Here is a 16,518-nt window from a genome sequence, read left to right on the forward strand (position 1 = left end):
CAATAAAGCAAAAACTGCACATTTCAGGGTGGCCTTTTATTGTGGACAGTCTAAGGTACACCTATGCACTAATCATGGTGTCTGATGAGCATCTTGATGTGGCACACCTGTGAGGTGGGATGGATTGTCTCAGCAAAGCAAAAGTGCTCACTATCACACATTTAGACAGATTTATGAACAATGTTTGAGAGAAATGGTAATATTGTGTATCTGGAATGAATTTTAGATCTTTGAGTCCATCTCATGACAAATGGGAGCAAAAACAAAAGTGTTGCGTTTATATTTTTGTTGAGTGTAGATAGATAGATAGATAATTGTGTACATAACGAATAAATACCTTTAAATAATTTGATTTGAGATAATATGATTTGCCCAATGATGCTTTATGTCATGTGTTGAGCCAATTGTATAATAATCACGAGGTATATAATCTTGACTACATTCTATCTTCAAAAAAATATCACCAATTATTTTGTGTACTTTGAAGTATGAACTATGAAGTATTTCAATGTATCATATTAATAATATTATTATATTCCTGGTGCATAGAGCACTTACTATGATAATTCTGCAAATAAACAAATGAGCAAAGTCACATAGTTTGTGAACATAGTTTTATTTCATGCCAGTAAAGGCACGTTCATACACTGAATTCACCAGCTTTGATAGGATATATATTATATGCATCATCATTTAGGCAGTGCATATATTATGATTCCCTTGAATAAATGCAACAATAACATTAACACATTTTGTTAACCACCAAAGGATATAGCACATAGGAGCACTGACAGTTTGTATATGCACAATTTTAGCATAATAAGAAGTACAAGTGCACCCTGTAGTCCATACAGTGTAACTGACACCAAAGGAGACACACAGTACATTGCATCAGCAGCACTTGTTGGTTTTTGGAGAAGTCCATTGGGAACACATCATATTTTCTGAGTTGTCAGCTTATTTCCACTCTGTTTCTCTCTGTTGTTTCAGTTGCATAAGACCAGTCTTGTTGCATCCGCATTCTGTCAAAATGCATATATAACATCCCTTTTTGCAGAGGATTTTCTGCTTTGGCAGCCTCAGATACACACACACACACATATATATATATATATATATATATATATGGGCTTTGGGAACCCAGTCTCACCTGTCCACCATCTTCTACTCATAGCAGTATGAACTATCCAAACAACAGATTAGAACTGTCAGAGAGCACAAAAGACTGTGCATTAACTCACCTTACAGTCCCATTATGAGACAAAGCAGCACCCATGAATGAATGTCTTTCTGTGAGCATTAAGTGTTGCTCATTCTTTCTGTCTGACACTGTGAGATAAATATAGGATGCACTGGAAAGTAGTAGGGGAACATACACTCCTGCATTTATCAGCTTGAAGATACAACATCTTGAAGCAAAACCATGTATTTTTATGACAGCTGCTGTTATTTCAGAATATAGGCAAAATAATACTTCACTTTCATTAGAGGAGAGTGCTTTGGGAATTTTACAATATGAGAATATATTGTAACTGTCTGATGAAATACTTTTCATGATCTAGACTCATGCAGAGCCTCAATATTTTGTATCCTTAGGATATCATTTACAAATGGATAGAACAAAGGTGGAACGTCATCCATGTGAGTGATCATCTGTCTTTGATTTTTTAGAACCAGTTTGAATAAATGTCTCATTAAGTCGTTCATTTTCATGCAAATATGTTACATTGTGCTTCGTATAGACACACATCACTGTTTTGATTAAGCTTCAATATTGGAGTTCATTATATGAAAAATAAATTGCTTGTTAATCAAATAAAACGTGAGCCAATCTATGAACAGCTGCTTTGATTGTGAGTTTTAAAGTCTGAATAAGTGTATACAACACATAGAATGAATGTGGTTAATAGGTGACTGGATTGCACGTTATCATTGTATTTTTGTGATTACTTTTCTGGAATAATTTAACATAAACATTTATATTGAAGTATGATGATATTTTGCATGTATACTGTTAGACAATAAATGTCTTTAACCATTTCCCACTGTTATTCAGCCCCTATTTAATGAGAAACTATTATTATCAACAGTTATGTTTCAGTCCTTTACCATAACATGAAAAAACCTGATTGGTAATCCCTCATTTTAGTGCATATTATTCTACCAGTTTCCCATGAACAGACTAGTTTGTAAAGGTTAAACAGAAGCTCTGCAATACGTTACAGAGTATTGAAGATAAAGGTGAGACAATTCACACACCATCTCATTGATTTGAAGCATTTTGTTTCTTGCAGTTGTCAGTTCTTACCAGAAAACTTTTCATACACAAATCACAAATGGACACAGTCCTTTTGATCTTCACATGTTGTGTCATTTTTTCAAACATGACAAGATGGAGCACAGACTGGTATCAAAGAACAGCAAAACTGACTATATTTGCATCCACTCTTCTTATCTTTATGTCCATTCCATCGTTCTCTGGTCGGCACCATGACTAAGTCCCACTTTATCTTTGAGCACCAGTGGCCGTCTGCATCCTGAAGACGTGGCCCTGTTTGTAACAGCTCTCAGCCGGGGAGCAGCCTTAAGAACACATGCCAAAAAAGGCCTTCTGCTGGGTTCTGTTATCGAACTTGACTCCTCGTTGGTTATTTGTTCAGAGATTTATTGCTTTTCAGTGTTGGGAAAGTGTCACTGAGGACAACATTCTTCTCTGTGTCCGACTTGCGGCTGTCTTTTATGGACATATCAGGCTCCCAAAGAAAGAATTCATGGAGGAGGGTATTGACGGTTTCGGGACACTCCATCATGACCATATGACTTCCTTCCTCGATGACTTTAAGGAATGCAAAAAGAAGGATCTGGAAAGGAAGCATGATGCAGAAAATTAAGACACAATGTCATTTCATGAATAAGCTTGCATCACTTTTTAAGAGGTATCATACCTCTGCCATGCGCTGGTCCTCATCCATGGGCACGAACTTGTCACACATGCCGTGAACCAGCAGGATTGGTGCAGTGAGCTCAGCGTGATAGACCTCGTCCCCCTCCGGCCAGTACTGTCCGCTCATCATGGCTCGTAGGACGAACGGAGAGACATTGAAGGCATTGCCCTGTTTCAACAGCTGCTTTTCTTTGGCACCCTGACGGGCAAATCCAGCTCTAAAGTTGTCAAAAATACAGAAATGGTTACTTTGAAGTTAAGTTCAGTGGTTTCAATTCAATGTCTAAAAACTGTATTTGTGTCATTCAGGTGTTCATATTACAAAAAGGAACAATAGTAGAACTGAGAAAGTAATATGATATCAGAGCTGTAGGATTTTTTATATATGTGATATATGATATATGATATTTTAGTTTAAACTATTACAATTAGAGGCTGCCCTGAAGTACAGGTAGAAGTAACTCTGATGTGCTGTGTTAGTGTTGGCACTATATAAAATACAGTTGTTTGATAATGATACTGATACCAGTATCGATGTCTATATTGAGATCAGCCAGCAATACTGCCTAAAACGTAGTTTCGGGTACAAGGTATCACCAAGTCAATGCATTATTGTTGATATGATTTTATTTTATTCATGCTGTAATCAGGTGACACTGTGTATTGATACTTAATTCTAGGTATGAGAATAGTTATCTGGAAAGTAAAGTATGGAACTATGGAATGTATGGAAGTAATGGGATTGGAACATCAATAATGGAATTGCAGCTCTTACTTGAGGAAGCTCCAGGCCAGACAGGGTGACAGACAGTGCAGGACACACGATGGTAGCTGGAAAATTGAACATAAACTGGGCTCCAGAGCTGTGGGTCCCCCTCCATTGATCATCACCACCTTATGGACCAGATCGGGATATTCATGGGCCAGGAAGGTGCAGAAAGACACTCTGGAAGAGATATAATGAAAGAGGGGTCAAGCATGTTAATGAATAAAAAACAAAAGCAGGTTCTTTGATTAGCTGTGGATTTTTTTCAAAGACATTCTTAAGTGTGCAATAATCGATTGATTAACATGTACTTCATTTCCCAATATCAAAACCAATCCAGTGACTTTTAGAGCCCATCTGCATTGCTGAAGCTTGTGACCACCATATTTATATATATATATATATATATATATATATATATATATATATACAGTATATATATAGTGTGTGTGTGTGTGTATATGTGTGTGTGTGTGTATATATAGATAGATAGATAGATAGATAGATAGATAGATAGATAGATAGATAGATAGATAGATAGATAGATAGATAGATAGATAGATAGATAGATAGATAGATAGATAGATAGATAGATAGATAGATCATAACCGCCCTTTCTGTCAAAGAATAGTTTTTCGTTATTTGCCGGTGGTAGATAGTTTTTTTGTGCTGTTCAATATTTGTGATGTTTTAAATTCCACAATATCTGTTGAGTTTCAGTTTTTTGACTGTAAGAATAAGACAGTGATTGATTGTACAAAAAAACCCAACTCACCCATATGAATGGCCGATGAGAATGTTTCGTTTACGAGCATATCTCTTAAAGATGGCACGAAGGTCCTCTGCGAGGGCATAAAAAGTATAAGCCGCTGCGATCTGCGGGGCAGTACTGGCTCCATGCCCTGCCAGGTCAGGTGCAATGACCTCATAGCCCAGCCGAGAAAAGAAGTCCAGCTGGCTGCTCCAAATGTCCAAAGAGCCTCCCACGCCGTGCACAAAAAACAGCGCTACATCTGAGTGTGTCCCTTTGCAGCTCGAGATCACCCTCTTGGAGTCAATCAGCACTGTGCGTTTAGGCTTGCGACGGCGACGGCGTGGAGGTGGAGCGGGTTTCTGTTCCCCTAGGGATGGTGGAACTGGAGAGGGAAGAGGGTTAGGGTCAGGGGAAGAGGGCATTTCTTTGTAGTCAGCCAGCTCCACCTCGACAGTGCTGCAAGGTTCCAGATCCCCGTCCTGACACTGCAGAATCTCAGAGTGCAAAACATCACCTAGATTCTCAATCACTAGCTGGCCATTACGGTAGACAGTGATCTTCCTCTTGCAGTGGACATTGCTACCATAGTCGCTCTCATTATAGGAATCCTCAGGTGGGTCGTCATCTTCATAGTCGCATTCTGTCTTTTCTTTGCCAGTGATTTTCTCTTCTGTTACTACCGGCTGTCGTTCAGGGACAATATGCCGCACTCGAAGGACTCTCCCAGGTTTCACCTCCACAAACTCAAAACCATCAGAAGGTTGGGAAGACTCCAGGGGCAAGACCAGGCTGGCAGCTTTCCCAGTCAGGCAGCACAGTATTCCTTCAGTGATACTGGTCAACATGGTGCGTCCCTAAATACACAACATCAAACAGATATAACAAAGCAGGTTACCAGTAGAATTCAAAATCTGACATAATAGACAGTTTTCAGTTTCAAACATAAAGAATGTGAAATGATTCCACCTCAATTTCCTGTTGGCAATTTTTCAAATGTCAACAGCTCAACAGGAAGAAATTTGTTCCTAGCATGGTCTCTATTAATATTGGACTCAAGCTGTTTCCTAGCAACACAGCGACAAAGAAACGGTTCTCTTTATCCTTTCATCAGATTACAGTGCCATGAGTGAAATGAGAAACACCAACAGCAGGGATGCTTTTAGTTTGACAGACTCCACACCTCAGCACAAAAGCCAACGCCAGTTTAAGTGAAGCACCCATTTTGACTCACTCACCTGGGTCACAAAGAAGCTTAACATTGAGAGACTCCACGTTCATAACAGCATATGAAGACAGATGCACAAGTATACAATACTTATTGCCCAACAGTTCTATGGTTTCAATGTCAGTGAAGACTGACAACTCACATGCCAACCTAGACGTCTGCTATTAATAACCTTTCCTTTTCACATGGTCAGAAGAACCAGGATATATATAAATAGAAATCCCCACTTATTTTGGCATGACTGTGTTCATGCCTGCCAACTCTATGTATGTATCATAATAGTGTGATAGCCATTTTCCAAGCTATTCTTGTTCCGTTAAAATGAGCTCATAACGTAGATAATCTTTCATTTCCTCCGTAGGCTAAAACACATCATGGCATCGGTGCAAATAAAGTATCATTGGTTCTTAGTTTCTCATGTAAACACAAGCTGGTGAAAGGAAATAGAATGTGAAATGTCATGTTTACTCTACATGGTAAGGTTTTACAGTTTCCTTGTCCTACACAATTTGAAGAAGAGGGTTCTGTGGATATTTCTGCCTTTGTAAATCTTACAATTCTGCTCATTGCACTGAAGCGCAACAAGTGTTTTAGGTCATAGTCTTTTTTTTTCTTCTTTTTTTTCATTTGTTATTTGCACCAAAAAGACAATTACACAAATAAGAAAACATTAAACAAAAAAATAGTAAGTGCGGGAGAGGTTAAAAAACCCTATATGGGTTTAAGAAAGGACCTCCCCAAGAAATATAGAAAAATAAATCAACAACCAAAGAGAAAGCAAAAAAAAAAAAAAAATATATATATAATATATAAATAAATAAAATAAAAACAAATAATAAAGGAAAGCAATACAAGTGCCATTTTAGTATCACACACTTAAGTCAGAAATAAAAAACAAGAATATAAATGTAATATAATAATATTTAAATGAGTGTATGAGCTTGTAAGGGGATAATGATCCAAAGACAACCATTCTGAAAAGAAACTGTTAGGAGTCCTGATTTAGCAGGTAAGCTTTTAGTTTAATTTAAAATATTGAGGGATGAGGATAATTTAACTACATGAAGTTGAGCATTCCAGAGTATTGAGCCTCTGTAAACAAAAGAAAACTGAGTCTGTGTAGTGCGACAAAGAGGAGGATGAAGTGTCTCTGTGTCTGAAGTTTCTCTGTGTGTCTTGTATTGAAAGAATGGATCTGCGAATTAGCTAAAAAAAGTTTTGAAATGATTTAGGCAGCAAGTGGGAAAGATGAGTATATTTATATATAAATATGCATGATTGAAGTATATTAATATCATAGACTGACAGTATATGAAGATACTTAAACAGAGTCATTTCAATCATGCTCCCAAAGCTCATATGACTATGTTTCTGTTCCTATGGATGTGGTAACCCCTGTAGGCAAAACTATTGATTAAAAAGGGTTCTTTAGACAGCTGGCTGTTTATTACTTGCCTGCATTGCAGCAACAATTACAGGTATTAATATTAAAAATCAACCTTGTCACTGGCGGTCTTGTTCACTATACATTTAAGTCACTATATTAACAATAAATGTTTCTAAACAACCCCATGTAGATAAAATAATGACTCAGACATTGAACACATCACGCCTCGTCTATAAAGCTTGTTTATCTGAGTATGCAGCTGCACATGTGTATGTTATGTTCATGCCAGTTGTGTTTTTGTTGGTGCTGCAGGATGGTCTGAAGGTCAGGGCATCGTGTGCTATCTAATTACACCAGGGAGCCAAGTGTATGCATGTATGTACAGTATGTATGTATGTATGTATGTATGTATACATGATCTATCTATCTATCTATCTATCTATCTATCTATCTATCTATCTATCTATCTATCTATATGTATTTTTTTTAGGTCTATCTGTAATTGTATTATGAACCAATCCATTGTGCCAGTTTAGATGCAAGCGCTTCATGACGACGTTAAGTGTTGGTGGAGAACAACAGCTGCCATTATACCTCATTAACAAAACACAAACAACACACACCGGTCTGCAGCCTTGTCATGTCAGGGATTTTCCTCCTGACCTACAATCCATCACTACGGTCAACCAGGCTTTGAAGAAGGCTGCGGGGAACAAATGGGCCCACATATGAAACCGAAAAACCCTAAAGTCAAACAGTTACTCAGCCATGTTTGTCTTGGTCTGCATTGCAGAAAATGTAGGTTGATGTGTCTGCCAAGCCTTACAGTAACACACATTTGGCACACTCTGTGCTGCACTAGTTCAAAGCACACAAAATACGGCCCAGTCTGGCATGATGCATCATATTTGGACTTACAATAAACTATACATTTATATATTTGTAAAATCGTGACTATTATCTTAAACATAAATCTTGTTATAAAATGCCTTGAGCACAAAGTCCTACAGCTTTGTGCTTTGACGTTATGAAAACAAAGATGAAGCCGCAATCCGCAGTTTTAATGATTTGACGTAAACTAGTACCATCAGATGTGTACATAAAAATAAAATGCACATACAAGGACATTGGCCCAAACAATAATGTCTTAGCAAAGTTGCAAACGATAAAAAAAATGTTAAGGCAGTCTTGCACGATGCTATGCATGTTTTATTGATTGATGGTGATGTATTATGTTTGCATTTTCCCAGGACATTTGCATGCTGTAGTTGTGGATCTGTTTACGATGCAGATAAAGAGATGGCCTGTCTGATGACCAATAAATATGAATTATGACAAAACATAATGCAATAACAAATGTGTCCTTACCTGCAGAATTAGAGATGATTCAGGGTGATAAGCAATCGGCGCCAAATGCTGACAGTTAAGGGCTAAAGAAACTGAACTGAAAAAAATATTGCATTTGATGCAACAATTTGTCTACGCTAGAGCTGCTGCAGAATAGTCCACACCGCTTATTACCCTCATTACACTATACTCTCACTGCACACGGGCATGTTTGGATTGATGATAAAGCATGCATTCATACAAGTGTGCCAGGTGTCTTTCAATAAGATACCCATCACGATTCAAGACGGCAGATTGTTCCTCCTCAGCATCCACTGCGTACTCAGGCCGAACCCTGCCCAGCCCTGCTGCTCCTGCATCCGCAGCAGACACTGCGATCTTCAGGCATTTTCGCTCCTGAGTGGCAGTGAGCAGGGCGAATAGAAGACATCAGCACACCGCGAGGAGGCCAATGAGAAACGCTTGTTTCCTTGTTGCCAAGGCTGAAGAAAAGCTAAATGCGCGCGACTGTGCGCGCGCGCGTGAGGGAAGGGAGAGTGACAGAAATGATAAAAACAATTGACCAGTTAAATAGATGGATCTTGACCCTGATCAAGCCTTCATGTGTGTCACAACCCGTACTGTATTTATCACGAAAAAACACCTGAATACGTGTTATTGCTGCTTAAACTCTAATGATGACTATTGGATTAAGATAAACTGTGACACCCTGAAACTTTGATCAACAAACTGGGACAGATCGGTGCCTGTCACGGATTGAGCAGCTGTGACGATTGTGGGAAGCAGAGCCAACAGCTGTGAACTGTCTGTTGTTGTGGAAACGACTGCTGTGACTGTGAATGCACATTTAGTTTCGTTCAAATGATTCAAGATCCAAATCCAATTATATGACTGTAAGGTTAGTATTAGATCGGTTGTTTTGATGTAGCATTTAAAGAACAGTTATTAATCTCAATCGCATCACTATCAATAAGAGTCCATCAGTGCATATCTGTTTTAATCCACCCAATGAACATACACATCTAATCAAAATGATCTGATTAACATTAACATTATGTATCCAAACTCTTTGTATTATTTAAGGGTTTGTGAAAAGATGTTAGGTATATTAAATACCTTTACCTTTTCAGTAAATCCATTGAATATCCTCCTGCTGGCATAGGCTATCTAGGTGTGCTTATTCAAAGTATAGGCCTACATTTTTCATCCTCAAAGTGAGAATTGATTTCTTATTGAGAAATAAGTCCTGCTTTACTTTCAATGCCAAGAAAAGAACAATTGATTTGTGATTGATTATGGTGACATATGCATCCACCTAGCATGAGGAAATGTACAAAAAGGCCAATGTACCTGTAGGCCTACTGTAGGTCTACCTGGACAAATGGCAATACGTGTCACAACTGCAGACTAGAACTAGGCATGTCTTTGCTTCATAATTATGGGTAAAATCTCAAACGCCCTCCATCATCAACACCTCGCAGACAACTGCATGGTTTCTTCTTCTTTCTTTTTTTTTCTAATTTAGGACTACAAGGCCATATAGGGAGAACTTACAAATTAACTCTGTAACCGTTTTTGTTTCAGATCTACCAGAGGAGATCTTCAAATAGTTTGTCAAGAAGTCCACAAATACAATGACATAAGCTCTTAGGACAGCATTTTGAGGAAAGCACTGACCTTTAACAGTGGAGTAACAGCCCACGTTAAAACAACACATGTATAATCTGTCAGCACATGTTCCTGAGAGATGGCTAATCTTAACACTGAATAGGGATGGTATACAAATCGCTTTCGACACCTGGCAGAACATCAAATCAAACAATAGCTCGAACAATGTGGCTGTTAGCCCCTGAAAACAGTTTTATATATTCAAGTTGTCATCGGTCGGTAAAGTGCTCAAAGGGTTTCACCTGTAAAGCAAACGCAGGGAAATACAGTGACGTAGTGCAGCAACAAGCTTTTCAATTGGTTAAGACCTCTCAGCCAATAGTTTGGCTTCACATTCGCAGGACCTGTGACATTCACTGCTCTCATGCTTGTGTCAACTGTATAAATATCTAAAATGAGCTTTATACAGTCGTCATTTTCTCGACTACGTGTGATATCCCGTCTCAGCAGGTAACAGAGTCTACGTACTTCTATGTTAGATGAAAACAAAAGGCAGTCTTGTTTTATTACAATAGAAACATCGGCAAGCTGCTTTACAGCGTTAGCTCATCGTTAGCATCATCATGCTAGAAGACGTCCAATTTGTTTATTTTATTAAGCTTCATAACATTGTATCAAACTAACTTCATTGTGTAAGTATTTAGAAAAGTGTGCATTGTATTGTTCTTGAAAGGCATTACTTTCATCATGTTTTCATTGAGATTGTATGTAACCCATGTTAATAACTATTTAAACAAAGCCAAATTTATCTTTAATTTCTGCACTCAAGTATGAAGTGAAACCTCCATGCTTAATCATGTGATTGAATAAAAATGTATTTGTCCAAGTATTTTGAGTTGCATTGCCACACGTTGTGTTCAAGTTTAACTCTTTTTTTCAGTCTTTCTGTATCAATAAAATATAACTTCACACGTGCGAAATCTAACTCATGTCCTATGCTTGAACACATTGAGTTAGTTAAAGAATAGAGATGCACTAATGTTCTTATTTCAGCTACGATACATATGCACTGATAGTGTATCTTATATTGCTTTTAAATCATAATTAACAATGTTTTGTTGTTGTTGCTGTTGATGGTGGTGGTGGTGGTATTATGTGTAAAGCTACAGAAAGTTGAAGTAAACCTGGCATTGCATTGCTTTGTGCTGGCTTTACATGAAAACAAGAAGAAGTTACAGGCTTAAGTTTTTCAATTTAACTTAAGTGTAATAATTGTATTTTGATCATATAGAAGGATCTGTCCCATCTCATTGTCTTGATGTTGATGATTTGTGGACACTTCTTACAGTTCAGTCTGAATATCTTTAAATAGCGACTGTACGAGTTGAGTGTTAAAAGTGCCCAACCGTCTTTCTTAGTCTTTGGTGTGGATTAGCGCCGGCCCGTCAGTCCAATATCCGATATTTAAATGACATCAATATCTGACCCAATACTGATGTAAGATTGGCTTGGTCCCATCTCTATTAAAAAAGGTAGCTAATGTGATTAAATACAATTCCACAACCTAGAAAAACAAAGCACAGGATCAATAAATGAGACTAATCAACACATGAGTTGCTATAATCACTATATTGGTATTTCAAAGTAACATTTCAATAACAATTTTAATCTCTGCTCTTTTAACAGCTCACCTGCAGGGAGCCTTGCAGTGACTGGGGTCTCTCACATTAGATTATTCAGCAACTGGATCGTACCCAGAACAGCTGCAGGGACTCAAGTTTCCAGATGTGGGCCTCTGTCTTCACAAGCTGAGGGTTCAGGAGTATTCCAACAGCTTCCATGGCAATACCAGCAGGTACGAACACGGAAAAGAGGCACGGAGTATCAGCCCAAGAACATCAAACGCAAGAGGACCCACGGCTGGATCAAGAGGCTCAGTTCAAAAGGGGGCATCGAGGTGATTCTACGACGCATGTTTAAGGGACGCAAATCCCTCTCACACTGAAGAGCCCTGTTGGAGAACTGCAAGACTTCAAGGAAGCATGCATTGATTTTGAATGCTGGCAGCGTTCTACAAAGAACACTGGTATTGGATTCAGTGATGAAACCTTTTTTGTTTGGCAGTCCCACTGCTTTAGTTCAGGGCAGGAGGACTAAAACTAACCTTCAACATAAAGAAACTGCTGTTGCCATGGGAAACATGAAGCCTGGTGGTTTCAACCAGTGTTTTTGATCCATAACCTTTGGGTCAAAATTAATTAATTGTAGCAGATGTCTAGAAAATTAAAAACAATGATATAAATTGAATATGTATTTGTGATGGTGTGGTGTCTTTCCAGTGTCCAATCATACTTTCTGTTCACCCATGAGTGAGCTATAATCATATTATATCATATTAATCTATCTTCATATTAAGTAAACCAATAGACATCTAAACCAAACAATTTAAATACAATACACAATTATACACACAATAAATTGGTTTCTACAGGTGGAGTAATGAAGAGTTTGATATTTTAAGAAGATGAATGTTTGACTTACAAGAAAAATGGCTGCCATCTTTTTGTATATGAAAAAGTTGCAAAGGTATTTACCGCTGTGACATATTTAGTCTAATGTCACAGTTTCCGTGTAAAGGAAAAGGCTTAATTATACTGAGATTACAATCCCAGGTCCTTGCAGTCCTGATTTAAATCTGACCTGGTATCTGAGACCTTTTCATAAGAATCTATAGGTGTAATTTACAATACAAAAGGTAATTCATTGATAACCTCAACATGCCAGTATTGCATGAAATATGTACACATCTTCAGAGCACAGTCTTGCAGGCATGATTGAATATAGAGTTTGACTTCGCCCTGCTCTCAGCACATCTTGATCTCTTTCAGTTAGCTGTTTGCAGTTTTCTTCAGTTATCTGGTATATTGTAGCAGAACATCCGGGAACTTTTATTTCTTTATCTGTCCAAGTGCTCAATGCTGAAAAATGAAAGAGTTCTCAATAAAGCTTATTACAGAAGCAACAGCATGAAGAATAACGTGTACGTGGCTATAACAACAGATCTAATGAGACTAAATGTTTTATAGTTTAATAGTTTAATAGTTCTGTAGATAAAGATCCACTCACCCTCATAAAGCAGATATTACATTGAAAAGTAATTTACATGGAGGTCATACTGTAGAAAGTCTATTGAGTTGTTTTCATGTCATAAGCCCGCTGCTATTGGAAGACAAATGTGTTACATAATCACTATTTAGCCAATCAGCGTGGTGCTGTGTGTATCTCGTCACAAGGCTAGAAGAATTCAACCAATCAAATCCGTGGAATCTCAATGAGGAACACGCCCCCGCCAAAGGAACAACAAAAATGGGGTTGTGATCAAGTAGCAAGTTAGCTTTCTAGAAACGTTCATTAGTGTTTTCATGTAGTTATCTGATAATAAGGGAACGTTTTCGACTCATTTTAAGTGGCGTGATGTCATAATCCCAAAGCCATAAAAGCACTTTACGTTTTCTAGTCGCCAGAAGAAGCTCTCAAAAGGGTAAACAAACCGGTGTGTTGGCTACGACAAAGACAACAAGGCTTAGTGACGAGCTAGCAACACCAGTAGCATCTGCTGGTTTTTCCACTGTCGGTTCTCTAGTTCAAGGCCTGAAGAGGGGACACGGAGCGAAATGGAGAAGGTACGTTCACAGCTGAACCTTTCTGAGTTTTTAATGTATGTTTGCCTGAACTAGTTGATCCTCACCTGTGTGGGATTGTGAAACAGCCACAGTAAACGTCCCTGCCACGTTATCTAGTCCAACATACCGTCACGGAGTTAATCTCTGTTACTCCTCTGTTGTATATGGATGTGGTGGTTTTCTTCAACGCTACAATCCCGGATACTATTTACTTTTAAACTGTGTGGTGCTTCTTTTCTATTGTGTGTGTTTTGTTCTCAGGAAGACTTCCTAAAGGGACTACCTGTGTACAACAAGACTAACTTCAGCAGGTTTCATGCGGACTCTGTATGCAAAGCTTCAGTAAGTTTCTTTTATGTTTCCAAATGAAGACACAACCATCATAAAGTCTGTTTACCTCTTCTCTGATCGCTGTCCGCTCTATCTAGCTTTGGAATTTTGTATTTTAACTTTCTACTTACATCTTGACACTTTATTCTTTTGTTGACACTTTATTCTTTTATTGACACTTTGGTTAATTTTTTAGTATATCTGCAGTGTTGTTTATTTACTGCTCTGTGTGCCCTTAAATTCCCCCACGGGGACAAATACATTTTTTTTAATTGATTAACATAATGTCGCCTGTAAATGTTCTTTCTTTTGTTCAAGTGGTACCATTTTGAATGATTTGATCCACTGTGTGGACTAACAGAGATCTGGATTTTGTTTTAGAACCGTAGACCATCTGTGTATCTTCCAACTCGGGAGTATCCATCAGAGCAGAGTAAGTGTGTTGATCTTTGAATTTTCACAGATACTGCAAGCATACTTTCTGTCACAATATCTTAGTGAACCAATCCATCAAAAACTTTTCTCTTGATATTCATCTTTGTTACATTAGCTATTTAACATGTTTATCTAGATAGTAATCTCCATAGTAACAGCCGATCTCAGCTGCATCTTTTTTCTTTTTTTTTTACAATGCCATGGTCATTGTTTATGTTGTTTCATCTCAGTCATTGTCACGGAGAAGACAAACATCCTACTGCGGTATCTTCATCAACAGTGGGACAAAAAGGTAATGGTTTGAAGATATTGAATGTAATCAAAAAGACATTAGCAGTCTTCTGTGAGATGCTTCATTTGTTTGTTAATTATGTTACCGTCTTCCTTTCATCAGAATGCAGCAAAGAAGCGAGAGCAAGAACAAACAGAGGGGGAGAACACAGCGCCTCCACGAAAAATTGCCAGAACAGACTGCCGGGAGCTGAATGAGGATTCATAAAATGTCTGTGCTGTTGATGCACACCCAGCAGAGACTGAGCTGTACCAAGAAAGTGTTCGCACAGATGCAGGATGTTTGTTTTCAAACCCAGGACTGACAACTGAAGCCCACAAGGAGCGACATATTTCAAATCATAACCAACATGACATTAATAAACACTGCTCTTGATGTTTGCTTATTGCTTCAGATTTCCTACTTAAAAAAACAGTCCCATCACCTTGTGTGATACTCTCCCTAGTATTTTCTTAACTCCCAGAAAAACCTCTGCCTCATATTTCGTCTTTGTAGTTGAAACAACAGGCGTCTACCTCCTTATCCCTCTCCTCTCTTGTGTTCCCTTACATTGGCTCACACAGGTTTCTTTGAAATATGCAAGAAGTACATTTGTTGCCTCTGCTGCTCTTTCAGGGTGTACAGCGGTCGTTGTTCACATCATCTTAGAGATATGCATGTCTTAGGTCAAGTCTGTGTATATGTTTAAGTGACATGCCATCGTGTGTGGCTTCTACTCAGAAGTTTTATTTTTAAAACGTGAAGTGGATGATCCTTAAAATGTATTTTAGTTCATCTCTAATTTTTTACTGTACTAACAGTAACTGAAAACAAAACCTTTTTTTGGGGGTGGTTGTTGTGGACTGAAAGGAAAGAAATGTTATGATTAATTGCCTTACATGGAAACAAGCGAGGTTTCACCATGTCTCAGATTCACCTATGTGTTTACAGGTGATGAAGGGAGCAACTGTTGAACGGTCTCTAGCATGTTCCCTTAATTTGGATTTATTCAAGCCAACACAGTCCTATACTAGAGGATGCACATTTTGTTTTGTACAGTTGTATTTTGTAGCCATATCTTCAGTTTGATGTCTAGATTAAAATCCTAATTCAATCACTCGTTCTTATAACTTTATAGAAACAGTTGTAGTATTATGGAAGAGATAATGATTACAGGTGTTTCACTGGACTGATGTATAAATGTGCCATTCACGTCATCTTTAAAAAGGCTGTTCGTTTGAATCGTATTCAGAAGTTATTTTTGGCTTTTGACTGCAGGGCTTAATAAATTGTGGGCTGGTCATAAACGTAAAACTCATTGAAATACTCCACAAATATTTTTTGTACGGCATACATATTGTAATTTCTATTTGTCCTTTATCAGGTAACAAGAGAACAACTCACTCTGAATTTGCTTTAAGTCAGTTGTTTTTTTATTCATTTGCCCAGCCGCTGTTTCTTTTATGCTGAAGGAAGTCAAAACAAGTTGATAATAAACACTTCTCATTCACACAAATATCACTTTTTGCATGTCTGAAAAAAAGCCAAATGTGTGAGACTTTCTCAATCATGTTTCCTCTAAATGACAGTTGAGATTATTTTTGCATGTTATTACTCTGGTCACAAATCAAAGGTTACCCAGTACATGTTCAGTTTGGCTTCTTGTCTTAAATAGACAGTTGAAGTTTCTCCAGAAAGACTTTAAACCACAAACATGCAGTGTACTCCATCACCTGTTCAATGCTTTGCTTTGAGTTGATTGTAATCA

At 37.9% G+C, this 16,518-nt stretch overlaps 2 protein-coding genes across 4 annotated transcripts; one reads left to right on the forward strand and one right to left on the reverse strand.

Annotated features, from left to right (window-relative positions):
• Positions 1 to 597: 597 nt before the first annotated feature.
• On the reverse strand, positions 598 to 13,941 carry abhd8a (abhydrolase domain containing 8a). Of its 3 annotated transcripts, none has more exons than XM_079347942.1 (5): positions 13,780 to 13,941; positions 4,486 to 5,318; positions 3,720 to 3,890; positions 2,946 to 3,162; positions 598 to 2,861 (listed from the first exon to the last, which is right to left on the reverse strand). In XM_079347942.1, the coding sequence occupies exons 2-5, from the start codon at positions 5,307 to 5,309 to the stop codon at positions 2,649 to 2,651; spliced, it is 1,425 nt and encodes a 474-aa protein (XP_079204068.1). In that variant the 5' UTR covers positions 5,310 to 5,318; positions 13,780 to 13,941; the 3' UTR covers positions 598 to 2,648. The 3 variants fall into 3 exon arrangements, with proteins under 3 accessions (XP_079204068.1, XP_079204066.1, XP_079204067.1); XM_079347940.1 differs by lacking the exon at positions 13,780 to 13,941 and adding an exon at positions 8,445 to 8,881; XM_079347941.1 differs by lacking the exon at positions 13,780 to 13,941 and adding an exon at positions 5,431 to 5,532.
• On the forward strand, positions 13,349 to 16,057 carry LOC306826562 (DET1- and DDB1-associated protein 1-like). The gene is made up of 5 exons (XM_079347947.1): positions 13,349 to 13,714; positions 13,976 to 14,056; positions 14,426 to 14,477; positions 14,710 to 14,771; positions 14,874 to 16,057. Exons 1-5 carry the CDS (start codon positions 13,706 to 13,708, stop codon positions 14,976 to 14,978), a joined length of 309 nt encoding a protein of 102 aa, XP_079204073.1. The 5' UTR covers positions 13,349 to 13,705; the 3' UTR covers positions 14,979 to 16,057.
• The last annotated feature ends 461 nt before the right edge of the window (positions 16,058 to 16,518 follow it).

The sequence above is a fragment of the Symphodus melops genome (genome assembly GCF_947650265.1).
Source record: "Symphodus melops genome assembly, chromosome: 7".
Taxonomy (NCBI): domain Eukaryota; kingdom Metazoa; phylum Chordata; class Actinopteri; order Labriformes; family Labridae; genus Symphodus; species Symphodus melops.